The sequence below is a fragment of the Hydra viridissima genome, unplaced genomic scaffold, assembly GCF_058129835.1.
Source record: "Hydra viridissima isolate aposymbiotic clone 2 unplaced genomic scaffold, HvirCarnegie_v1 scaffold_11, whole genome shotgun sequence".
NCBI classification, from domain to species: Eukaryota; Metazoa; Cnidaria; class Hydrozoa; order Anthoathecata; family Hydridae; genus Hydra; species Hydra viridissima.
Window position 1 is genome coordinate 7028650 of NW_028324310.1, and position 27975 is coordinate 7056624.

The 27975-nt window shown below is 29.2% G+C and overlaps 2 protein-coding genes and 1 pseudogene across 10 annotated transcripts; 2 read left to right on the top strand and 1 right to left on the bottom strand.

Annotated features, from left to right (window-relative positions):
- Nucleotides 1-1652: 1652 nt before the first annotated feature.
- LOC145190866 (EF-hand domain-containing family member C2-like) lies at nucleotides 1653-27870 on the bottom strand. 5 transcript variants are annotated; one of them, XR_016444954.1, is made up of 12 exons: nucleotides 27519-27870; nucleotides 13837-13969; nucleotides 13629-13716; nucleotides 12314-12675; nucleotides 7882-8235; nucleotides 7468-7700; nucleotides 7062-7227; nucleotides 4491-4707; nucleotides 4041-4276; nucleotides 3813-3894; nucleotides 3322-3604; nucleotides 1653-1920 (listed from the first exon to the last, which is right to left on the bottom strand). XR_016444954.1 is itself a non-coding variant. In XM_090066662.1 (12 exons), the coding sequence occupies exons 2-12, from the start codon at nucleotides 13876-13878 to the stop codon at nucleotides 1781-1783; spliced, it is 2214 nt and encodes a 737-aa protein (XP_089922788.1). In that variant the 5' UTR covers nucleotides 13879-13969; nucleotides 27519-27870; the 3' UTR covers nucleotides 1653-1780. The 5 variants fall into 5 exon arrangements, 4 of the variants coding, with proteins under 4 accessions (XP_089922788.1, XP_089922789.1, XP_089922787.1 ...); XM_090066662.1 differs by having other exon boundaries at nucleotides 7457-7700; XM_090066663.1 differs by lacking the exon at nucleotides 27519-27870 and adding an exon at nucleotides 15384-15428 and having other exon boundaries at nucleotides 7457-7700.
- Nucleotides 15906-19267, top strand: LOC149881944 (uncharacterized; annotated as a pseudogene). The gene is made up of 2 exons (XR_016445123.1): nucleotides 15906-16375; nucleotides 17270-19267. The product of XR_016445123.1 is annotated as an uncharacterized LOC149881944 (transcript).
- LOC149881945 (uncharacterized) lies at nucleotides 19553-22610 on the top strand. 4 transcript variants are annotated; one of them, XM_090067215.1, is made up of 9 exons: nucleotides 19553-19895; nucleotides 20043-20151; nucleotides 20326-20405; nucleotides 20504-20545; nucleotides 20717-20768; nucleotides 20840-20928; nucleotides 21035-21276; nucleotides 21519-21625; nucleotides 22416-22610. In XM_090067215.1, exons 1-8 carry the CDS (start codon nucleotides 19697-19699, stop codon nucleotides 21537-21539), a joined length of 834 nt encoding a protein of 277 aa, XP_089923341.1. In that variant the 5' UTR covers nucleotides 19553-19696; the 3' UTR covers nucleotides 21540-21625; nucleotides 22416-22610. The 4 variants fall into 4 exon arrangements, with proteins under 4 accessions (XP_089923341.1, XP_089923340.1, XP_089923343.1 ...); XM_090067214.1 differs by having other exon boundaries at nucleotides 20504-20768; XM_090067217.1 differs by lacking the exon at nucleotides 20717-20768 and having other exon boundaries at nucleotides 19622-19895.
- Nucleotides 27871-27975: the final 105 nt, after the last annotated feature.

Consider the following 27975-nt stretch of genomic DNA (forward strand, 5'->3'; position numbering starts at 1 on the left):
GTCAACTATGCAAAAATGATGGGTGTCTTGTTTGGTAGCACTTATTTGTGTGAAAGTGTTTTTTCTCGTATGAAATTTGCAAAATCCAAAACAAGATCTGTACTGACAGATACCAACTTGCAGAATACATTAAGAATCGCAACCAGTCAGTTGCCTATTGACATTAAAAATATTGTGAATAAAAAGGCAGGTTCGTGATTACCAATAAACTATAATTTGTGTTATACCTAACAGCCTTGTGACCAGCATATGTTGTTAGCTAGTAAATATGTGTGTTTAAGTGTTATTCCTTTGCAAATCAATATTTTTAAGTAAAATATTTAAAAAAAACTATATTATCAAAAATCTCCGGCCCCATTTAACAGTTGAAAAGCTAACTTTGGCCCTTATCAAAAAAGTTATGGCCACCCCTGCCATATACCAAAATACCTTTTCAGTTCGTTTAATACATTCATTTCGCTAAGCCGAGCTTAATGTGGTAAAATGTCAACTGCATTCGTTAACGAAAGAATTTCACACCGTCTTTATAGTTTGTGGACGCAGGTTCACAAATTATCCAAAAGTTACTTAAAAATCTTCATTATTACGACTATCCCAAAAGCAGAGAAAGGAGCAGTGTTTAGTAAATCCACCTTGTATACCAATTAATTAGAGGAAGCCTTTATGACTTTTGCAGATGTCACTAGCTGTAAACGCTGAAATAGGCAGTAGCATACTATCACAAGTCTTCTTTAGGTACTGTGTGCAACTGCAATAGATGGTTTTAAGTTGTCATTGTGTAATAGAGCTTGCTTTAAACCTTTGGTTGAACAGCCAATTAACAAGCACTACTATAACGCTACATAGACCTGTGAAATGTCTCTGAGAAGAGCTTCATTATCAATGCAGTCATAAAGGGAGTCATCTATTTCGGAGATTGTGATAATATCTGGATTTCGTTTACCATACATACTTGGATACCCCTCTGTAACATGTCTATCCTTCAACCGAGAACAAAAAAGTCAAATCTCTTGAAAGAAAAAGGGAATAAATATATTATCTTGCATTAATGGTCAAGGTTTAATTCCAGGTTAGAATAGAAGATCTTGCTTTTGTTCTTTGCAGTAAATTTCTTTGTTATATACTTTGCAGAAATGGCAATCGTCAGAGTAACAAACCACTCCTTCTCGTATCATGCTTTCCTTCTATTAAACAAGTTACGAAAATCATATGTGCACTGACTACAAAAAACGTAAGGTGCCAAAGCTTAATCCTGATCGCCAAGTCGACATCCAAAAAACAGCAAACATTTTACACAGATCATTTGAGCATTTCTTTAAATTGAAATAAAGAGAGATTCCAAGATTTTCTACGAACTTAATGGAAGTCTTCATGATCTATTAAACTTGAAAGATTTTTTGATAACAGTGTATTGAACCTTCTAGGTTCTTTAAGACTCATTAAATACCAACTAAAGGCAATTCGATAAATAATAACGAAGATCGATAAATAATAGCAAATACTTTCAGAAATTTTGAGGTATACAGCCCTCAAACTGTCTTTCGGAAAGATATTTCCGCCGAGTTATACTTATTCAGTCAAACTTTTTTTGACGTTTTGGAGCTAATTTTTAAATTTAATAGACATTAAAAAAGTGACAAACAAAAATATTAATATATTGATCTGTATATTTAAAGGTTGTAAAATTATTTATACTAAAAGATTTTCAAAATTTTCAAAATCAAAAATTTACATTTTTACAATTAATTTATAATTTACAACTAAAAAATTAATTTATAAGTTATGATTTCAATAGCTGATGAGATCTTAGTGCTTTCACAACAAGATTATACGAAACATTACTCAATGTTGCAAGATGGCGTCGCCGATTGGATGCTGTAATGTCATATCCGAAATTGGGCAAAGTTTTTTGTTTTTTTACTAAAAATAAAAAAACATTATGTGACAGCTGTTCATAAAACAAATATTAACATGGCGTTGATTTTTACCATACACCTCAATTTTTTTAATGTCGAGTTTTATGTATGTGAATGTTATGTATGTACACTAATATGTGTTGTTGTATGTATGTATGTTACGTATGTTATGAATGTTATGAATGCTATGAATGCTATGAATGTTATGAATGTTATGTATGTACACTAATATATGTACACTACCGACAAAAAGTTTGAGGCAGGCTAGGAATTTTTACAAATGTATGTATGTATGTATGCATGCATGCATGCATGCATGCATGCATGCATGGATGAATGTATGTATGTATGTATGTGTGTATGTATGTATGTATGTATGTATGTATGTATGTATGTATGTATGTATGTATGTATGTATGTATGTATGTATGTATGTATGTATGTATGTATGTATGGGGTAATTTAAAATTTTTATTTTAATCATATTGTGATGCATATTTTGTCACAATATCTAGCAATGAGGAGGATATATAAAGGTATTCGTAATTTATTTGAAAATTAGATAGGAATATCCCTTATATTTAGCCTGGTGGTATTACATCCCTGAAGTTGTCCAGTGTACAAAAAACCTGTTACATCATCTAATCCTGAAATTATACTATTTCAACAATTTTGTGATCAAAGGTGTAAAATAATGCTCAAAAACTTTTTTAAAAAAAAATTGAAATGGACATTTTCGGTGAACTTTTTACAAATACAATCAATTTTTCAAAAATAACACATTATGGAGACCATCATTAATCACAATCAACTTCTGCATTTTTCTGTTTTAATTTATTTTGTGTGTTGGTCTATGTTTTTCTTTACTATTCAATAATCTGGTATTGAGTGATTGAAACATTTCCTAGTCTGTATAAGATAAACCTCTTGTAAATTCACTTTAAATCAAATCCAAGAGAAACCAGTTTACAAAAATGTATAAGAAATTAACAACTGCAAGGTTATCAATAACAATGCAGAAAGAAAAGTGAAACTTGTTTCAGAAGAAAATTGCTAAGAAATTCCTAACATGAGTAAGCCAAGCATTAAAGTCTTCTGAATATTGTAAAAAACATTAAATTGTTTTAAATAATAATATTAGATTTTGTCAATTTCTTTTCAAAACATAAAAAGTACAGCAAATGATATCAAGCAACCTCTAAATATCATTTAGTATTCATAAATTTTATTTAAATTTTCATTAACTGAGAATAAAACCAAGGAATATTGAACTCATTAGAATTAATAAGTATATTCAACTTATATAAAGAAAGAAATATCATTTTTATATTATTATTAAAGAATCTATGACAACTAAAACAACTATGCAAGAAAAATAAATTGCACAAGTAAAAAAAAAAGCTACCAGGGGAGTTTTTCCAATTCAAGAACTCAATGAACTTCTGATAATCCACTTGTCCATTAATGTCAGAAATAACTTTCTGCAGCAGCTGTTGCAACACATGATCCTTCACTGGTAACTTGAATGATTTACATATGTTGCGAAGCTCAACTAGTGAAATTCTTCCTGTATTGTTTACATCTTGGAAAGAGCAAGCGTCATGCATCAAAGAAAAACTCTCATAATTAACTTTGCGCAGTTGTTCTTGTATAGAAACTATCAAATCATTCAAATTTGTTTCCTCAAGCTACATGTAGTTATAAGTAGAAAATTTTATACTAATTTTTTAAATGTTAAATTGTTTAGTTTTACATCAATATCAAATTTTACTAGATTACATCTACATCATTATCAAGTTACTTTATGCAATCTATTTTAAAAAACACTAATATTATTATTTTAATTTACTTAGACAAGAAAAATACTTTGCTAACTATTTGTAATTGGTCAAATACCTTTTTTTCTGAAAATACCCTGCACAAAGTGAGAATTTCATGGTCACTTATTTTGTCTCCACAAATTTGTCTTAAGACTGATCTGAAAGTAGTGCAATTTTAGCATCAGTTTTTCAGCATAAAAATTATAACATATTTGTAATAAAAACAAAACTGAGTGCTGCTGTTCCTCCTATTTATTCAAAGAAGCTACAATTACTTTTAAAGATTTGAATAAAAAACACATACTTAAAAGTATCAAACGGGAGCAACTCTTTCTTCATTTTATCAGCATTCTCTAACAACACTTGCATCTCATTCATATCATGCTGAACTATTTGACAAACTTTTGGTATAACAAGACTAATGTCAGCTTGAGGAAATTCTTTAGTGTGTTGCTCCATGAACTTAAGAGCATATTCATCAGCATCAATCATAATGAAGACACGCTTGTAGAGCTCAATTTGATTTCCAATATATAAATCCTATCATTTAAAGAGAAATTCATATTTAATTCAAAACCATGTTTTAGTTTTTTAAACACTTGATTACTTATCATGGAAATATTAGCATTAGAATAAAAAACTGCATTAAAAAAAAAACTGCTGGCTTTATGTAAAAGCTTATCAAATCACTTTTTTGCCTATTAAAATTGTAAACCTCTGAAGCAAACTTTCAAAATAAATAAGCAAAATGCACCTTAGCAGAATAATAATCTTCACTATTTGGCTTCTTAACTCTTCCTCTTTCTAAGAATTTTCCCCCAATGACTCCAGAGTTTCTCTGAGGGGGTTCAAAAATTAAAAAAGTATCATCAGATAAAAAGTAAGAAATAATAAAATGCCTTTCTGCTTCTATTGCTTGTTTTGTGTCTAGCTTTGCCACAAAGCGTAGCACATTACTTTCCAGTCCATGTCTAAAAAAGAATCAGAAACTAGCACATGTTGAGATAACTTTTTGATTGCTTAGAATAACACAAATAAACTTTTCTAACCAATTAGGGTTTTTATTCATTTATAATTAAACTAGACCATTGTGGCTTTAAAATTTGTTTTAAGTTTGATTCAATTTTGTATTGTTTATAAGTTGATTTTGTTTATGAGTTGATTTTGTTTATGATTTGATTTTGTTTTTGAGCTTTTTTAAAGAACTTTGGTAATTAAATTTTGATTGGTTAATTTTAATGGAACTTTCAGAGCGCCTTAATTACATTAAAAAAAAAAAAAATTGAGCCAGCATTTCGGTCAACTTGGCTATAAAAAAATTAGGTTAAAAATCAAAAATCTGCGAAATATTCATGTTAATATCTGATTAACATCTTCAAAACATTCAATTCCTTTCAAATGCAAATTTAGATTCTTCTAAGAATATCTCTTCTTTTCACTTACATGATGAACATTCTCTAGTTAATAGAGCATTTTGCCACTGAAATTGCTTTTTTAAATCTATTTGGTATATTAGAACCAATCAATTTAAAAATTCTTTTTTCCCATACTGTTTAAATTTAAAAAATTTGAAAAAAACCTCATTGTGAATAAAAATTAAATCCGTATTTTTGTTAATACAAAACAATTTGAAAAAATAAATGCTGTAAATACAAGATTTTGAGGTAGAAAATGGTTGTAACAGATGAGCCATTCAGTGAACAAATTGATTAACTCCATAAAATAAAAATTTTTTATTCAGGTGAGTTACAAAAAGTTATGACAACAATAAATGCTTTACATTTTAATTAAAGATTTTTCAAAAAGTGGAGTTCAATTTGTGCACTGAATGGCTCAGATAAAGATAATAAGAGATTGTCTTGAATTTTATGAATGATTTTGTAACAAAACTTTTACTTATAAAGTTAAGTTGTTCTGAGTTAAATTAAGTTGTTGAAATATAATAATCTTTGTATACTTGCCATGTTTTGTTTAGAATGACTGTATCATTGTGACATGTTTAGAAATCAAATCAATTTCACACTCATCTGATGTTCTTACTTTGATTTCCTCAGCAAAAGGTTGATTGCCAATACTCTTATAGTAATCTCTAATTACTTTAAGATTATTGGCAACAAAAAATAATCTTTGAAATCTTGGATCCAAAAGCATGCACAGAAAATATCAAAACACTATTTTAAATTTTGGTTCTAGAAAAATTGCAAATTCATGTGATAAATGACACTCAGTGGTTGTCAAATTTCTGTTAATTCAATTAGCAACAATATCTATTAATGATTCTTCTTTTAATAGTAATAAATAATATTTTAAATAATCTATAACTCTATCTTGTAGGGCAATATTAAACTAAACTATTTTCATTTGCATTTTGAGATTTTTTGCATATTATGTAGTTGCTCTACAGCTTTGTAACAATATTTTAATGCCAACCATCAAAATTTATGCAACATAGATCTTATTCCACCAGAGTTTTTAAAGGCATCATAAATTTTTTATTTGCTGTGTATAAGAAAAGCAGCCAACATCATGCCATTTAGAACAATCACCACAGATCACAATTTAATGTTATTCCCATTAAAATGAACACAAAATATTGGCACTTGCTTTGAAGACACCAACCATCACTTGATCTAGAGTATTGCAAATTATGAATCAGCTCCTGAAAGTTGTTTATTTTTCAGCACAAATGAAAGTAATTCAAAGTTTGCAGACATAGAATACAGTGGCCAAAATATTAATTTTAAATCATTCTTTTGCTCTAAAAATCTTTTGTGAAAATAAATGCTATCGTAGAAATGTTTACTTTATATGATATTTGCTCAAAATTTAAACACATGTTTGCAAAAATGTTGCATGGTAGGTTTTGCATTTTGAAGATTTGCAAATAATATGATATGTCTTAAAGCAGTTCTTTCAACTACTGAATATGGCTCAAAGTTTAATGGCATAAACCTTGTTATGCTCCTTATGATTTAATTTCTTTTTGAATTTTATAGAAAACCAAACTGTATCATCTTAAATACCATAAATTACTTTTTTCTAATTTTAAAATTTCTTTTAAGATAACTGTAATTTTTAGATACCAGTCCTATTTTACAACATTAATTATCATTATATGTCTTTATGAACATATAATGTGTTGATGACCTACATCCAAGAAAAAAGGCATTAAATGTATATGACAACCTTCATCTAAGAAAATTGTCATTATATGTCCTTACAGACATAATAAAAAGTATTAACTAATCAGATATAAAATAAGACAGAAAAATTTGATTAATATAGGAAATAGGAAATTTTACAGAGAATTTCTGAAATCTCTGACCTGTCTTTCTCCATAAATTTTATAAAATCTTTTTTGGGTGGTCGGGGAATCAAAGTTAAACAATTAGCCAATGAATCTTCTTCTGAACCAAACCCATTATATAAAGGGATCTCTCTGTGTTTTAAATCTTTCTTTTCAAATTTGCAGTTTAGAGGAGTGAAGTCATCTACAATATAAAGTAAATTTGATTCATGTAGATTTAAAAATGCTTAAGTGCCATTTTTAGATAAAAATTTCCATAAGCATGATGCCTTTAAGGGATTGTACAATGTTAACATGGTCTAAACTAAAAATTGTTTTTTTTTAAGCACCTATGAAAACATCCTTTATGCCTGATTAACCAATATCTCAGAAATATGTTTTATATTTTCATAACATTGAATAAAATCACTTACTAATACCATACTTGAACTTATAGTACTCTTGAGTAAATTCATCACAGTCATGAATTATGAACTTTCTTCCCCAAACATTTAACACAACTCCAATTTTTAGATCACTGTCATGATAATAGTCTGCATGTATAGCACCTGTTTTTAAACTATCTAGTATATATCGACCACCTTGACCCATTGGGCCAAAAACATTAAGCACAGTCCGTTTATTTGTTTGTCCAGGTTGAAGTGTACCAACTGGAACCTTTAAATAAGTTAGAAAATAGCAATTAGATAGTAATTTGGATTTACCAGTCAAATATGAAACTTTATATGAACTAATGAATGAAATTCTATAATTATATATTGAATAAATTAATTAAATGGTATGAATTGTGTATGTAAAATATTAGTTTTGTATTTTAAATCAAAAAATTATTAAAAACCTTAGGCAACTTTTGGCGCCTTAAAAACAAGGGAACTGCATCTCTTCCAGAATTTGGTGGAACTATCTCCCTAATCTCTACAGTATCATCTGCTAAAAAATAGTGGAGCACAAAATCTCTTTGGTCGCCGAAAAGTGACTTAGAATCATCCCAGAAACAGTAGAAGCGAAGAACTCTACTGTCATTCTCTAAAAACTTGAATAAGGTGTCTTCTTTTTCATAAGGTCTTAATGGCTGCATACTGGCTTGCATTTGTTGACGATGTTTTTCGTAGGGATCTTCAGGAGTTGAATCTTTTGGTTTAATTTGCACTCCAAGTTTGCGTAAAAAGTTGCAAGTAAAATTATCACAACTCTAAATTTAAATAACACTAGTTATTAACTGGATGTAAGGGAGGTAACATGCTAAATGTTTTTTTTTTACTTGTTTATCTTTCTGTAGTTTAGTTGAATATAATCTTTTATGAAAATGGATTAAAAGTACTTTCTTGAAATTAAACGATAAGCTTTGCATAAGTAGGTGAATAACTCAGGGCTAACTCAGGGTGTCCAGTAGGTGAATAACTCAGGGCTAAGCTTTAAAATAGGACCAATTAAATATTTGGTTAATAACTTTAGCTGACATTTATTTTAAAATGTTATATTTGACCATAAAATTTGTATAAACTTTCTTAGCAATAAGTAATAATTCAAAATAGATATCACACTACTTCATCTACTAAACAGATAAACATTTTTTGGCATTAATAGATGTTGTTAAACAAAAACAACATCTATTAATGCTGAAAATCAATAAAAGTGATTTTATGAAACTTTTACATAATCAAACATTTTGTGGTAGCAGATGATATTTTTATTATAATTCTTTTTTATACTTTTTTGCCATAGTAAGAATTACCAATAATTTAAAGGAATTTCCAAAACATTTTTATCAAATTCAATATTTTATAGAAATGACACACTATTCAACAAGAAATTTTATATAAAAAACACTATTATCAACTTACTTTAAAAGAATAAGGTAGGAATATAAAAAGACATGGTTGCGTTAACAAGAGTGATTATGGGATAAAAGTTTTCAAAATTGATATGTCTTCAAGAAAAAGCTAAATACTAATGTTTAAAAAATGATCGAAATCCCCATTTTCAATACAAAATTTCAAATACAGAATTTACTATTACCTAGCTAAGCCTGTTAACACTGAACAACACACCATTACTGTTTCTATTTATGTACACATCATTATTAGATAGTAATTGTAGGAGGAGAAAAAAGCATTCAAAGTACAAGAAAAATGCTATTTTTGCTACATTTAGCAAATTCAAAATGGAAAAGGTTTTTGTAGCTGTTTTTTTTTTTTCACATTATCTATATATTTAGTAGTTCATCAGTGGTCAGTTTGATAAGTCTCTTACAATGTTTTTCAACCACCGTTTCTTTGTTTTGTCAGTGGCAAGATTATTGTAATTCTCAATCAGAGCAACATTACACTCAGTAGCTTATTAACTGCAAGCAGAGTTTGCTTACAAGATACAGACAGAAAACTGTCATCAAGTCTTACTGTATTGAAGAGCATGCTAGAGATATGTAAATTAGCAATACCAGAGGGCAGGTCTGTCAGTAGTTTGAATTGCTTTGACTACATACTGCTTCAAATTATCTAGCAACTCCAGGTTGTTATTGGTGCATTCTTGGCTGATTTGCATGTGAATCAGTTTTGCAGGAAACTTTGAATGAAAAATCTGTTAAATTTTTGAATGCCAGAAAGCTTGAATCATATAAGTTTAATTTATTTTTCATTTCCAGAATATAGCAGTTTGATTTTTAGTTTATAAAGTCCTTTTACTATCCAGCTGGCCTTTGCACTGCTGTTTCAATAGGTAAGCCCACCATGTATTCTGCCAGTTCCAGCAACTCAAGATACCAGTGAATCACAATTCCAAGACTGAAGTTGGTTGATAACTGCCTGTGATGTGTCTCATCTGGTTCCTAATGGTAATGCTAGAACTCCAAGAGGTCTAGTTGAGCTATCTGCAGCTGAAATTGTTAGTACTGGCAAATAATCAACTTTGATGACATCATTGTCACTAACCCCTAGCATGCGTTTTCCTTTTCAGGGTACAACAGATTATATTGTGGTTGAGTTAAGTTTGGTATTCTATGCTGACAGCTTTTGAAAATGTTGATGAGGGCAATGAATACTACTTTTTAACACAAGCAAAGACTTGCAACTTTTAACTCCTTCATTTATCATAGATGTCATTATTGTTGCTTTTCAAACACTTATACAGGGTGATGCAAAAGTTTCTACATACTTGTGTCTTGAAATAAAAACTGAGAAAATTTTTTCTTAAGCAATAAAATTTGATCTGCTTTCATGATCATACTAAAACAAAGTCTTAAGTATATTATTAACCTATATGATAGGCACTACTTATTAAGTAGACCAAAATTTTACAACAAAAACTTGCACACAAATTTTGGATATATTGAGCAGGTATGTTTTCCCATTAATTTTTCATCCTGGAAATTAGCTGGTCTTTGATCAAACTATAGTTTCTTTATATACCTTTATCCTTTAATTAAGACAAGCAATTTTCCAGAGGATTTAGGTTTGGAGAGTTTCCTGGCCTATTTGTCCAAACATTTGTGAGGTTCTCATTAATCCTTTCATGCGCTGGGTTGTTTTATAACAACAAATTAAACTAAGCTTCCCCAATGCAAATAGTGCATTCTAACCAATTAAAAACAATATTATTTTATAAAGGAGAGTTGAAAAAGGCTGTAGAAAAAGACTACTTTAACATTTCATAGTACCACTATCATTTTGTAGATGATTTTTTATGGGTTATGTTAGTTATGGGAAAATAATTGGAGCATGAAAGGGCTAATCCATGCCAATGCAGTCTTTGATGCATGACAATTTGATCCATCTTGCATCAAAATCGCATAAATATCAAACAGAAAAGATTTACAGATTTAACAAAAATGCAAAAGGGTAGTGCAAAATAAAAATAAAAACCAAATTAATTAAAATTTTTTTATTGTGTAGAAACTTTTGTGCCAACCTTTATAATGGCCTAATATGGCCTAATGTAGCTGTTATGTTGAGTACCAGTACTGTTTTGCACTTAGCCTTCCCAAGCTCATTGACCTTTGTACAGTACTTTTCATCATCTTATCTGTCTTAGTTTATTTATCTTCTTGAAAATGTCTTTTTCATTGAATGTAACTAAATTGCTCTGTCTATTTTGTGTTAGTCATGTTCAACTTCCCTGTATTTTCTTTCAAACATTCTTTTATTTCTATTTACTTTCTTGTTGTCAACTCCAATGACATCACTTCTAGATTCTGTCTGCATTTCAAAAACTGTTATCTTTTTCAATATGTATTAACTGTTCAGTAACTGTATGACTGATGTCAAACAGCATGTCTAGCTTTTCACTGAATTGTATGATTTTCCAAACCTTTTTGATTGTTTCATTTTATGTTTAATCAACTTTGTATACTCCATATACAGATCTGTAAGTTTCTTAATCATGTGAACCTTTTGGCAGGTAGCAAAATTTGATTTCAGTCAAAATAGCAGCAACTATTCATAAACCCTTCTCATTTATGGTACATCTTTATGAAAGATAATAATTTAAAAAGTTTTGCATAACATCATCTCCAGATGGCAGGCAAGCCATAGTTAAATGTTCAAATGGATGCCCAATCAATAATACATGGCTCTTTGTTTGAGTAACTAACTTCACAGCCATTTGAATTACTTAGTCAGTAACTCAGTAAGCAACATTAAACAACATTAAATTTCTTTAGAAGGTTAAACTTCTATTTTAAGTCAAAAACTAAACTTTTGATGAAAGAAATAGATTGTCTACTAGTATAAGTACAATCTAAACAAGAAATAGAAATAATGATTTTTGCAGTAAAATAAGTAAATATAACTTCACATCATAACTTTTAAATAAGTAAAGCAAAAGCCAAGCAAAATTTTGATGATTTGAATTCTGTGTTGAAAATGGGAATTTCAGTAGTTTCTTAAATACTGGTATTTAGCAGGCTAAAGCTCAGATACTTTGGGGGACCTCTAAAATACCTTCAAATAAGTTGTGTAAATAACTAGTAGAAAACTATTTGATAGGTAGGAACCAGAAAATTAAGAACTTTTATTATTAAAAATTAAGAATTAAGAAAATTAAACTTTTCTGGCTAACACCATAATATATATACATATTATACATGTACATGCAGAAGTTAAGCATTAACCACTAATTAAAATGCATATAGATCTAGGCAAAATGTCTTTTAATTTAAAACAAACTTTAAGCATTTTTCATAAAACATCATTAAGATAATCACACTATTTAATATAATCATACATGATTTTCTGTTTGTGAAAAGAGAAACAGAAAAATGAACACAAACTCACTGTTATATGAAACAATCGAGAATACAGCATAACTTCTTTTCCAATGTTAAAATTTTCAACAGTATAAAATGTATCATTATTTGGTGGTGGCAATGGAATACGATGACGCCTTATCAAAGTTCCTTGAGGAATACCACTATTTTCAATTTTTGATTCTATAACTTGTATTGTATCATCTTCCAAGTAAAAATATATTTTACATTTTCTGAAACGGTACTTCTCCTCTCGTTTTTCATGAACTACTTCTTGAAAGTAAGCATCAAAACAAAGAACTTGCTTATCAAAAGCAACCCACACTGGAGTAGAAGGTACAGAGCCTTTAGGATATATGCTGTATTTTGTCTTTTGTTTATTATTTCCCCCTAAAAATTTAAGATAATAAATTTTTAAAATGTGTAAATGCATAACCATGTGAAACTCTCCTAAGTTTTGTAAAAAAAAACTATACTTTAAAGTTCAAAATATTTTATACTTGGACTTCATTTTGTATATTACTCTTAAAATAAATTTTGATGTTTACCAAGAAAAATTTTGATATTTACAAAAATCATTCATTTTACAAATTCAGCCCAAAAAAATTCATGGATATACTATTTTAATTTGATTTTTAAAAGTTGAATAGAAATCTGCATTTATCTAATTTCTTGTAAGGAAGGGTAAATAAGTATCATGATAATCTTCTAGCTTACTGACTTTAAATTAGCTAAAAATAAAGCCACTGAAAAAAAAATTTAAAACCATTTCAAGCAAAGAAAATCCAAATTTATTTTGGTAATACCCTAATAGCAGTGTAAATTTACCATTTTGGTTTATTACCATTGTAAATTTATGAAGTTCAATTTCTGTTTAGATAAAAAGTATTATTAATTGATGTTTATCAAAAAGAGGAAAAAAACTACAACTATCAAATAATATTAAAAAGGATTGTTTAAAAGCTTATCAAATAAAAAATAAGTAATTCATAACCTTACTCTTTTATTTCCATAAAAAGATAAAAAGGACAAAATCTGCTAATAAATTTATTTGCTATTTGAGATAAGCTACATAGACCTGCTGAAAATATTTACAGAAGAAATTTTAAAAATGTAGAACTATTGAATTTATAATGCTGCTTGGTACAATGGTTAACTTTCATGGAAACATGCGTCCATTTTACCTAAGAAAAGTTATTAGTTAATAGAATTTCCTATAATATTAAAATTCAAGAGTTAAGCTAAACTAATTCTAAAAGTATTAGGAGGGGAACAATCTTAAAGTTTTTAAAGAATAGTAATGTAAAATCACATATTAAGTAAATGAAAGAATTAAACTCAACCTATTCCAGACTTTGATTCAGCCAAATGTAAAGCAACATCATCCTTGTAGTCAAAACAATGAGATTTGCGAAAACAATCTTTTCCTAGCTAAATTTAAAAATTATGATAAGAAAAATGAAAAGTAACTTAAACATTTAAATTACAAAAGAATCAAAAAAATTATTCAAAATGAAAACTATATATAGTAAAGAACAACTATATATTTACTTTATGATCGAATGACAGCCCAGGAAGTAATGGTAGTGCCATTTTCTTTAATACTTTGCACAATAGTTTTTTCTGTTTTAAATCTGAATATCGTTTACCAACTCAACCAAGTGTTCATTTTATCGAGGTTGCCCTTTTGAAAAACATAGTAGTTGCTATGTGAATTCTAATTATTAAGGAGAACAGTAGAATACGGGGGTGTTGTTAAGTTGTATATCAAGTGTAAATAAGCCCGAGCCATTTTTGCATTCATGTCAAAATTTTCAGTAATACATTTTCATGGACAGGGTTGTTTTTATATTTTTAAATTGATATAACGAGGGTTTGCATTATATATATTTTTAGATCAATTTAAATACCCGTCGATTAATTTAATTAATAGCAAAGTTTAAATTTCGTTCTTTTCACGGTATTTTTGACTGTTTGTTGAGAATGGTAAACAAACTGATAGTCCTTAAAAGTCAATATTTACTTTAACACAATTACACGACTTATCTAAGCTTTCTTATCTGTCATTTTCCTATGCCATAAAGTATAAAATTGCATTTTGGATGGAAGATTTGAACCTGATGTGGAGAGTTCTGAAAAACGAAAGCAGGAGAGTATGACAATTGGCGTTAAGTATAAATCACCCACTTTAAACTTTGACTTTATATCAGATACAACAGACAGTTAACTTAGTTTTGCTGACGTCTATTTTAAGCTTCCATAGAGAAAGTCTCCATGTTAACACCAAAAATCAGGGAGATAAGTAATCCTATTATTGCGTATTTTGATGGGAAAATCATCATAGATCACACAGGTTCAAAAGATAAATCTAAAGGTAGATTGTTTTTTATAAACCACAAAGAAGAAGCACATCTCCATGGTGTTCCTGGATTAGATTATTAGACTGGTGCGGCTCAGTTTGAAGCAATAGAGAAGACATTCTGCTAAGTAAGCTTAACAGCATGTAATCACGTGCTGTTAAGCTTATTTAGCAGAATGCGAAGAAGGTTAAGATTGAGGATAAACTGCAGATTCTACTTTAGGGTAAGAAAGCTTCAAGAAGACCAGCCTCATACAATGAGGCTGCAGTTACTTTACCTTTAAGCCCTAAACCCTAAACTTCTCTACTAAAGAAGAAATAGAAGTTTGTACTGTAGGATAAAAAGATGCATAAAATAAAAATTGTATAATAAAACCAGATATCCGGTTTTGTAAATTAATTTTTTAACAAACGATAGATAAATAAATAATACAAATAAATAAATAGGTAGGATAGGTAGGTAAATTAATTTTTTAATAAATGATTTTGAAAAAAATGATATGAAATAAATTTTGTCGAGTTTGGCTACCAGCGACATTTTAATAGGTTAATTGTAAGTTATAAAAATTTCGTTGGTTTTCTTTTTTTAGTTGTTAACTAATTTTTATAAGTTAATAGTATAAAACTCCAAAATGTATATCTATTAGTAAAATACTTAATCTAGATAATTTTTAATTGCTTTGTTAATTATTCAAGTTATATTGTATTTGGTTTTCTGATCCTTTTACTTATCTCATACCTGACGTCAAATAACAAACTTCGGTATAGATTTTTTTTCCCGTGAACTTTGGGAAGTCAGACGAGAAAACTTTGGTTATTTAAAAAAACGAATAATGGCGAAATATAATTACGGTTTACATGTTTAAGGACGGGGGTAATAAACTTTTTAAAAATCAACTATTTTCAACCAATTATCAACCATTTTGCCAAATATAAATATACGTTGAACATATTTTGTAAACCCGTATTTTTTACTTTCAAATTAATTTTTTTCACAGCCTGTTGGTTGGCAAACAAAACAATCTATGCTATTGCTGAGAGCTATTAAAGCTTCTTTTTGGTAATCCTTTAAAGACTTAATAAAAAATAAATCACAAACTATTTTAAAACCATACTTTAAATTATCTTTTTCTTTTGTTATACTGCTTCTGAATAGCACTGATAATTTAATTAACTAAACTTTGGCGCAACCAATGATTAACCCCCCCCCCCGAAACTTTACGATATCCCAGTGAAAAAAAAAACCGCGTCCCACATGGGTACTGTGTGGGTTTCGTGTGGGATTGATGGGATTTACGTGGGACGGATTTTCCCGTGTGGTATCCGTATGGAAATTTGTCACTTTAAACCCATGTGGGTAATCCCACATGGGTTACATGTGGGAATCATATGGTATTTACTCACATGGGAAATCCCACGTGGGTTTCTTGTGGGATTAACATGGGAATTATAAGTCTCATGTAAATCCCACAAGAAACCCACGTTATATCCCACAAGAAACGTTAATCGATACCAGGGACGTTAAATCTCACAAGAAACGTTAAATCCCACAAGAAATGTTAAATCCCACGTTAAATCCAACAAGAAACCCACAAGAAACCTTTCAAATTATAATTTGAAAGCCAGAAACTAAAAAAAAAATTTTTAGTTTTAAAATCGACATTGCGGCGAGGTTGCATTTCTATTGTGTAAAGATATTTTATATTATTTTAGAGAATGGCAAGCAAGTATGTAAGTACCACGAATGTTTATCTTTCTTTATAGAAATAAGATTAAGATTTGTGCAAATTAACGTATTATTAGGATAATATAATAGTTATTTGAATATAGTTCTTGAGTATATTATCTGCTAACAATTAATTGATGCAAGTTTAAAAGTTGTCAAAAACCAAGCATGCATGCATGGGATACTGCAGTGTCCCACAAAGAAATGCAGATTTGGAAGTTAAAGAATTTCCAATTTTCTTTATTAAAAAAAAAGAAAAAAAATAGGGGGAGATGGGTTTTTGTAACTTTTTTTAGGCTCTTAAACTTTTAACTTTAGATATAATAAGGTCCTTAAGACTTCAGGGACTTACGAACTACATTGAGGAACAAAAACAGAGTTTTTATAGAAACTTTTCTATTTTTAATCTGGAGTGCCACAGTGTTATTGGGAATAAAGACACTGGGTCCAGTTTTTAAAGTAATATGATCTAAAGTAATATATAAATAAAATAATATGATTCAAAATGCATATAGTTATACATATAACCTGATATCCTGATAGTTAGCTATATGTAGAACTAGTCATACATATAATTTATTATATAAACTTGTTTTTTAAGGTTATGCTTGAACAAATTAGTACCAATTAATTTAAATTCAAGTTTTAGTTAAAGTTCAAATTAAACTTCTTATTTTTTAATTGTTTTTTTCACTATTTTTTATTTATTTGTTCAAATTTGTTAATTAGTACTAATTCTTACTCAGTAAGAATGTTTATTATTGTTGAACATGATATGTAATACATGTCATACACAAAAACGATGCAATGAATACTTTTTTCTCTTTTACTCTTTTTAAATGATCTTAAATAATGTCAGTTATTTTTAATAATGTGAGATTTTACATTATATTTTATAGGAGTCACAAAAGAAATATTATTTTGTCAATAAAGTCGGAAAAAGTGAAGATAATATGCCTTTTGACTGCTCTGCAGATTTACCTACTACATCTCAAGTTGACGATTCCGCTGTTGATTTTACAAATGAGGCAACTCACTATGAAAATACTGAAAAGTTTACTTTTTCAAATGATGAAGATTTTTTCCAAAGTTTAGACAATTTAGGTCAAGATGATTACCAAAATTCTAACTTAAAAATTTCTAACTTAGAACAGCTTTCATTACAAGACAAACTTATTTTATGGTATATACAATATAACATATCAAAAAATGCATTTTCAGCATTGTTAAAAATTATTGGTCCTGATAATAATTTACCCATTTGCGCTACTACTTTACTTAGCAAGATCAAATGTTCTAATAAAAGTTATACCAATGCAAACAAATTGTATCACTATTTTGGAATACAAGATAATATAGAAAATAGAATTAATGCTGGGCTAAATGCTGAATTTATTCCTGAAGGATCTCAGTATAAAAAATTAAAACAGGAAGTTTATGTTGATGGTGGAGAAACTCTTGTATCACTAGCAATAAATGTAGATGGTGTTAAGCTTCAAAACTCAACAAACAAATCAATGTGGCCTATACTTTGTAAAATAAATGAATCCTTAGATCAAACACCATTTGTTGCAGGTATACACATTGGTTCTTCAAAGCCAGATTCATTAGTTGATTTTTTTTTTGCCATTCCTTACTGATTTTAATCAAGTGTCTGAAAATATAAAAACCATTTATCCAAAAATAAGAATTAAAATTCTTTTCTTTGTTTGCGATGCACCAGCCAGGTCTTTTTGTAAAGGTACAAAACAATGTGGAGGATACTTTTCTTGTGATTATTGTCAAGATGAAGGTTCTTACTGTAACGAATTTAAAAAAGTTGTTTTTTCTGAAACTATTGGTGTGCATCGAACTGATCAACAGTTTTTAAATTTGGAAAAAAACGGACACCAACTGAGAGAGTCTCCCTTAGTCACATTAGTTCTAATGGTAACATGTTTCCCACCTGATCCAATGCACCTGATATATCTTGGAAATGTGCGTCGATTGTTACTCATTTGGTGTTGCGAGATTAGAGGAAAAAGTCGACTGATCTCATCAAGTAAAAATTTGCTGTCTAATTTTATTTGTATTTTAGGAAAATGTCTGCCATCAGAATTTTCTAGGCGCCCACGATCGATTGATGAAATAAGGTTATGGAAAGCCGTTGAATTTAGAATTTTCCTTTTGTTTGTAGGTCCTGTAGCCCTTAAATCTGTACTGCCTTCAACAGAATACCATCATTTTATGCTTTTACACTTAGCTATTTATGCTTTTTCTTGTGATAATTGGAAGAGTATGATACATGTTGGTAATGAAGCATTAATTAGCTATGTTTCTGGAATGAAAACTTTATATGGTCAGCATCATTTAGTCTATAATGTCCATGTGCTTCTTCATATTCCTGAATATATCGAGAAGTATGGCAATCTTGGCTTTTGGTCTGCATTTTGGGCAGAAAGTTACTATGGTGTTTTAAGAAAAAGATTTCGTGGCACTTCAAACCTTTTAAGTCAGGCCATAAATCGAGTTAATGAGCTTGGAATTTTGAATTATTCACAAACTTGTAGAGTGTTAGCATGGTCAAAAAATCCAAATGATCAATTTTTTTTAACAGAAAAAGGAATTATGCAGCTTGAATCATTAGATAGTAATACAATGATTGGGGCTGGTTTTTTAATGGAAAGATGTAGAGATTTTTATTCTTATCCACAATCTTTTAATTTGTTACATATTGGAGTGTATTTACCACCAACAGGACATGTTATAAAATCTAAAGTAATTCGGAAATGTGTTGCTTTTTCACAGTGTGACAATACTTTAATAATCTTTCCTTTTCCATCAATTGACTATTTTGGAAAATAAGCTTGTGGTTAGTTTTATGCCTCAATATATATAATAAAATTTGATGTTGTTATTAATATCAGCAGCAATTTATTTGTATTTAAAAAATTGTTTTATTGATCTTATCACTTAATAACCTGAAATTTCTATAAACAGCAATATTTATAAAATTTATTAACATTTATCAATATATTTAAAAAAATTACATAAACAGGGTGTTAGCTAGCCCAATGGTGCCACATATACCGCGGAATTCCCTATGGGTTTAAAATTCCCAAAACTCAATGACTTAAAATTTCAATAAAAATTCCTAATGTTTTGGGGAACAATAACAATAAAAATTCCCAATATCGCAAAAATGCAGTATAAAATATTTTCCTGGCTAATGCCCTGATAAATATTTAGAAGTTGAGAGACTTCTCAGTTAATAAATTTTATTAAATAAAGTTAATAAATGAAATGATTCTATTATAGATAAAATAAAATATTAAAGATTTTTTAAGATGACATCGTTTTACATAGTGGAATTTATAGAGGAAGATGGCAGTGTAGATTATGTGTGCGAAAGTTGGCTAGTTGGAGAGACACGATGTTGGTGGCCCCCATACAAAGGAACAAAAATTAATAGGGTGAGAACCAAATGTGAAATTCCCAGTGATGATTGGAGCTTGGTTGGTGTGCGTATACTTGGAGAAGCAGTTGGTCAGTAATTAATTTAATTAAATTTTTATTTGTATATATTATAGACGTTATATTTTTTAACAATCGTTTTTTACAATAAGTAGTCAATAGTTTTTTTTGCAATTTGTTAGTAATGTTTTATTTTATAATTATATTTCAAAAATTTAGATAATGAAAAAACAGCAAAAATAAGAGCCAAACAGGCTGAAGACTCTTCTTCTTTTGAGGAAAGAGCACCAGAAAGTAGAAAAAAATTTTTAACTTCTCGTTATGAATGGTAATACAATATTTTTAGTTTTAGTTTTTAAATCCGGTATATATTATTACAGAATTTCATTTAAATATTTACTACTTTTACATTCAGTTACTAGATAATTTTATACTATTTTACATTTTTTTTACTGAAACAATGAGAACTAAATAAAATTAAAAATATACGAATTTACTATAGTGGATCGACTTCAGAAAATTCAAAAGGACAAAAAAATAAAGCCAATAGTTTATTTTGCCCTATTTCATCAGAAATGTCAAGTAATTTTTAATATTTTCTGTTTTATTTTTTATTTTATTTAGGCAGTTAAGTAGACATAACAACATATTTGATATGTAATTGAACTTTTCCAATTTAGATTCTAATGAAAGTTCTTTGAGCTTTTCTCAAGTTACCTCTGGTAAAAAAATTACAATAAATGATGATGATGATGATGATGATGATGATGATGATGATGATGATCATGATGATCATGATGATCATGATGATGATCATGATGATCATGATGATCATGATGATCATGATGATGATCATGATGATGATAATGATGGTTTATGTTTTTATATTACAGAGTTTCCTTTTACAACAAATAAAACGTTGCCTCCATTAAAACATCTTAATAGGTAATTAATTCTTAATAATTATTTTGATTATTATCTATTCTGTTGTTTATTTTTTACAATATTATTTTCAGTTCTAATTCAAGCTCTATATCCGCTAACCATCAAATTTCTAAGCTACATTCACAAGAAAAATCATGCAATGCATATCCTGCAATAGAAGGTATATATGTATATATTTATAATTATTTATTATTTGTATATTTATATATTATTATATGTGATTAGAAATCACTTACAATAGACTCTTCAGAAAAATTTTTTTTAAGGTAATCTAGTTAAATGTGTGTCAACCAATACCAGTAGTGAAATCAATGATGTTAAACGCCGCCTAATAAGTATTGAGTATGAAATTAAACAATTAAAAAATATTATGATGGAAGTGAAAGGTTTGCTTCAAGAAAGAAATACGCCCATTTCAAATCAAATAACTTTCAATGTTATTTCGTCTCGAGAGGAATTTGAAGTGCTGGTGGATAGATTAAAAGACATTGAGATCAGAAAAAACTTTGTAAGTTGAAACTTTTAAAAACATTAGCTTAACTTATAACTTACTTTCTCTCTCTCTCCTCTCTCCCTCTCTCCCTCTCTCCCTCTCTCCCTCTCTCCCTCTCTCTCTCTCTCTCTCTCTCTCTCTCTCTCTCTATATATATATATATATATATATATATATATATATATATATATATATATATATATATATATATATATATATATATATATATATATATATATATATATATATATATATAGGTACAATGGCTCAGTTATTGAAATAAATACTGAAATGGCAAAAGAGACAAACAGATCTGACAAAAATGGCAAAATGGCCATGAATTTGATTGAGGATCTAGTGAAAGGTAACTTAATTATATTTTTAACATATTTTGACAACACCCTTTACATTTTAAATGATGACAGCTTTACTTTTCTTTTGATGTTAAATTTATTACGTTTCAATAACTCAGATTGAATCTTAACTGAATTATTGTAAGCTTTGTAAGGTTTTGTTGCATATCAAAAGGTGTCGTAAATAAAGTAAAAGTAATATATATATATATCTAATATTTAGGCTGTGGGGTCCTCCATAATCGATGCCAGTAAATAGAGGGGCAGTGTGAGCTAAAAAGTTTGAAAATAATTGACAATGGGGAGGGAATGTTAAAACAAAAACAATGTCAATTAAAAAATTGAATTAAAAAAAAAAGTACAACATTTAAATTTATGTTATCTATGCGCATGTTTTAGAGTTATTTACATCAACAATGTGGTATAAAAACTTCCTGCTTTTGCTAATTAAAACTACAAAAAAGATCATTGGAAAAACAATTTAAATTCAGAAATAAGTTTGCTTATCTGAAAGAACAATTTATCTCTTGTTTTTTACTTCAATTGAGTACTTTTGAGAATAAATGTATAATTCAACCAGAAAAAAATTGATTGTATAAGCATTTTTATTAAAAATTCATATATACCATCATAATATGATAACAAAAACTGACATCATTTTCAATGGGAGATGGTAAAAAATTGACCGAGTTTGATAAAGGGGGATGGTGTTCAATAAACCGGGTCATCTGACATCATTATGCATAGATGACCCTATGATTTAGGTAAAAAAAGTAATCATTCTGTCATATTTCTCTTTAGAAAGTGTAAGAAAAAAGCATTGTAATGCTGAGAACCTATCGATTGAGCAAGCTTTGACCACCTATTTTATAAATTCGAGAGACAGAGGTGGACGTGCGAATCGCAAAAGAACTCGTAGTGATGCTCTAAATTGATTTTAACTTTGTAGACTAACATTAATATAGTATTTAGAAATAATAAATGATTCTTACATGATTTTTATAATTTGTATTTATTTCCATATTTTTATTATATAAAATGAATTAAAAAACTAAAATATAATAAAAACAGTTTTTTTAATTCATTTTATAAAAACAAATTATTTTATAAAATGACTTAAATAACTATTTATTTATAATATAATGATAATAATACATAAATATTAGTTTCCTTATGCTATTATTATCACAATCTTAATGATATTCGTTTTAAAGTGAAATTTTGTATCAAATTTATTGTTTTAATGTTTTATATATGTATATATATATATATATATATATATATATATATATATATATATATACATATATATATATATGTATATATATATATATATATATATATATATATATATTTATATATATATATTTATATATATATATATATATATATATATTAATATATTTATCTTAATATATATATATATATGCTTTAGAAAGCTTTGATGATTAATTTTAAATTAAAGGATTTTTAAAAATTATCATAGAAGCATACGGACTTTCATTTATCGGGTATTGACTACTTTTATACCGTTTGGATTAAAATATATGTGGCATTTAAGATGTATAACATGTAGTATTTTCCACCTATATCCCATGTAGGATTTACCATATAAAACCCGTGTGGGATTTACCATATAAAACCCATGTGGGATTTACCATACGAAATCCACATGGGACAAAATAATAATCCCCACATGGGTTACACATGGAAAAATCCACGCGTATCCCATGTGCGCTTTTTCACTGGGATTTCATTAAGATCAAAGAAAAGCCGCAGGAACATATTTGTTCCGGTAGATGAAAAATTGCATTAGCGCAAAAACCAAAGTTTTCTCGTCTGACTTCCCAAAGTTCACGGGAAAAAAAAGTCAGACGAATTATCGTCTATATACGAGTTAACTCATAGTCGGCAATAAGCAAGTTAAAAGCTTTTTTATATTAAGATCTCTTACAATAATTACAGTTTTTTGTCCCACTTGATTGAATTTTTTTCCCACTTGATTGGAGTGAAAAAATATGCTATTTTTTTCTATTCATGCATAAAACCACATTTGAACTAAAACTTTACAGAGTCATTAGTAGGGTAGACCGGGGCACGTTGACCCACTTTTTTTTCTTTAATTTCTAACTTTTTCGCATTTCGTGTTTTATTTTGTTTCTTTATGGAAGAAGGTTGCTAAAACTATATAAAAGAAAAAGATGTATTATCAAAAACTTATATAAGTTTGTGAATAATTTTAAAATGCTCCATTTATGGTGATACTCTTTGGGCTAATGTGCCCCTTTCTTGGGGTAAGTTGCCCCATGGATTGGGGCAGATCGGCCCTCAAAATAATTTCTAGTTAACTATGAGGTAAAAAAAGGGGTATACAGTGAAAACAAATATATATAAGTGAATAATTGTTATTTTATTATGGCATTTAATATGGTTACATAGATTTGGTCACAGATTAGTCGCTGTCTTCATCTAATAATATTTGGTCACAGATTAGTCGCTGTCTTCATCTAATGGAACTAAAAGATCATTACAGTATAAACAGTCATAAAATAGACCCTTGAGTTCTTTTTTTTATGTAACCACTGATGGCAGATTGAATACTGAATCTACTCTGCACCTGGAAGACTGTTTGAGAATGGTTTGAGGCATGTAAGACACAAAGCATCTTCATTTTCACCTACAATGTCATCTTCCTCATCTTTCTTGTCGGTTTCTTTCTCTTAGTTTGACAAGATTGAATCTTGCTAGTTTTAGAATTATTTGAATCACTTACTTTGGTAGAGATTAGTTTTTTAGTATGTGTTTTATTTTGTTTCAAAGCCCTTTCTATTGATATCTTCTGTTCATATTCCAATGCTTTCTTAACAGGGCATCTGTTAATATAGCAGAAACTCATTTCTGATTTTTAGGCCTATTTATTCTCTGTTTTCTAGGCTTAGCTTTTTCAAAAGGTCTTACTAATACAGGAGTTGGTAAAGTTAAAGGGTTAGGAGTGGCACCTAATATTTAATTTAAATCTGGAAAATTTTCTTCCTTTGAAGTAGACAGAGAGGCAATCGATTTATTGAGATTTGTTTCTTTGGAAGTGTTGTAATCTGCAGTGGAGAAACACCAACATCATGATCTGGTCTATCTGATGTATACGACAGCAAAAGGTCACTTCCTGAAAAAATATCTTTGTTAAATGGGTAAACTCCCATTACTTGGAAGCCACTCGTTATGTTTCATGGAGTTGTAGCATTAGGAAGTGCTGTTCTTACTATACCAGATACATTAAAGATAATCATAGGTCGTTTGTTTACAGTTATCCACGCATCACACGCTGAGTTAACAAACTTTTTAAAAGGATCGTAAACACTTCTATCAATTGGTTATGGCTTATGGCTACAGTGTGCTGTACAGCACACTGTAGCCATAAGCCTTTACGTAATGTAGCCATAGCCTTTACGTAAAGGATAAAAGCGTGATCCTATTTTCTTTTCAAAAATCAAAAACTGGTGCATCAAGATGAGAGCTGTAGTTGTCAATCAAAACTAGACGGTTGTTTGAGCAACGTGTGAGTGGCAAATTGTTTGATATATTTCAGAAAATTTATATGGAGGCACACATTGCCAATTGCATTTACCGCCAAAGCCGTAGTCACTAATGCTCGTCTCGTTTCGAATAAAAAATAAAAAGACGCAGATCCTTAGAGATCACTTTCAACCTTGTCAAAACATTACTTAAGTAGTCAAAAAACAAATTAATATTATGCTGATTAAAGCTAGTGCAGCGGGCTAAACTTGCTGGTTGAGGAAAACAAATAGAAAGTTTTGGATGTCTCATCAAGAATGCTGCACACAATCACACCCTGCAATTTTTAACTCTATCCATGATTGGGGAATTAATCAGCTTCAGGCAAGAGCATATTTATATGCAAAGCGTCAGACCTTCTTAGGAGAAAGACCGTAGTATACAGTTGTGGACAAAATAATAGTAGTGGTTAGAAAAACAATGATTTGTGATAATAATTTTATGTAAATTTAAATATGAATTAATAAATTTAGGCATAACAGTAATACAAACACTGAATAATGAAATGGGAGTAAAAAATGTTGGTAACAGTGTTCAAATTACTTTAGGGAAGTCCCGAATTTTATATACGAACATATCTAGATTTGCAGGTTAAAATAACATATCTGTTGTTTCCCATCAATTTATTTATATTAGCTTTTTGTTTATTTGGTTTTAATAAGACTAATTAAAGATAAGATTAATTTTAGTGTTAATTTAATGAAGTATATAAAACAATTGTATAAATTTATTTTATAAATAGAAATTATGGGTCGTGCAAAGAATTGTAGTGCAGAAAAGAGACAAATAATTATTAAATTAAAACAAGAAGGAAAACATACAAATTTATTAGACATTAAGTTGTTCTCCTATGATGATTAGAAATGCTCTAAAATGGAAAAATGTAGGCGAAACAAGGGGTCGAAAACAAAAAACGACTGAACATGAAGACAGATTGATAAAACGTGCTGCTGTTGCCGATCCTTTTGTAACTTCCCGCCATATTAAAGAAGATTTAAATTTAAGCGTTTCTTCGAGAACAGTACGTAGGCGGTAAGTACAAAGTAAGTTAGTCGCCAGAAGCCCAAGAAAAGTTCCTCTTTTGAAAAAAAGGCATGTGGTAGCAAGATTACATTTTGCAAAAACGCATGGAGATTGGCCTGTTTCAAAATGGCGTAATATTTTGTGGTCTGATGAAAGCAAAATTGTTTTATTTGGGTCAAGTGGACGCAGGATGTATGTAAGGAGGCCACCTAACTCTGCATACAAACCGCAATACACCATAAAAACTGTAAAACATGGCGGAGCAAAAATAAATATTTGGGGTTGTTTTTCTTATCATGGCGTAGGTCCAATCTATAAGATTGATGATGTTATGGACCAAGACATATACCTTCAAATATTACAAAATACCATGTTGCCCTATGCAGAAGAAGATATGCCCCTAAGATGGGTTTATATGCAGGACAACGACCCAAAGCATACCAGTCGCAGGGTAAAAAGTTAGTTCATCGAGAATAGGGTTGCAGTTATGGAATGGCCTGCACAGTCACCGGATCTCAATCCGATCGAAAACCTTTGGACGGATGTAAAAGAGGCAGTTTATTGTCAAAAACCAAAAAATCAGCAGGAGTTACGGCAAGTTGTCCAGAATGCTTGGAACAACATTCCTTTAGAACGTTGTCAAAATTTGATTAACTCAATGCCAAATAGATGCAAAGCTGTGATAAAAAACCGGGGGCATGTGATTAAATATTAATTTTTTACCATTGTTTAATTAAATTTATATCATTTTTTTGTTAATAAAATAAATTACTTGCAATATAACATTAAATAAATTAACACTACTATTATTATGTCCAACCACTGATCTCAAAATATAACTGGATAGCGTATTCAATTGCCTTTTTCAAAAAAAATTGAAGCCAAAATTGGCCTCCCAAGATGGCGGCGATCGGAGCTCCTAGCGATGATCAATGTACATTTTATAAGGCTTTTTACAGAAATGTGAGGGTGGTTTTTTTATTATTATTTTTATTATAATTCTGTTTTCTTCTGTTGCAGTAAAGGGGAAGGGGAAGGGGAAGTTTGGGTTTGGTGTTATGTTTGGATTAGGTATATGGAGGTTGGGAACGAGGTTAGTGGTCTGGGAAGTACTTGGTTAGGTTAGGGCGAGGTTTAGGGATAGTTTGGTTAGGAATGGGCAAGGTTTAATCTAAAAGAGCTAAACTTATAATCGCCGTCCTCAGTATATTCTATAATATAATAAAAATCAACAAATGTTCTATTAATGTGTAATGGTAGCACTCTTACTCTTATAACTTTTATATAATACAAATAATATTCTCTTACGCTTCTTGCAGTGTTCAATACTTTTTATTTCAATTACTCCTCTTTCTTTTATATCTTCTTTTACTACAAATATCTCTTCTTTAATTAAATCTTCTGGTTATTCTCCAACAATCAATATTAAAATCTTCTTTTCTTCTTTTATTCAACTGCTTACTAAACTGTTTATTCATCAAAATACTCTTCTTACCACAAAATTCTTTTTCTTCTTTAAAAATCCTCTTTAAATCTCTTTAAACTCTTTCTCTTAAAATTCTCTTTTAAATCTCTTCTTCAAAAACTCTTTCTCTTCTCCCAAAAACGTCACTTAAAAACTCTAATTCTTCTTCTCTTAACTCTCTCTCCACTTAACTCTTTGAGTCCTTCTTTTTTTGAGCTTTTATAGTTTTTGCTTGTTTTCCTGTTGCGATATCTTTTCATTTATTTATATGGCAGGTTTATGAGTCTTCGTGTTTACGTC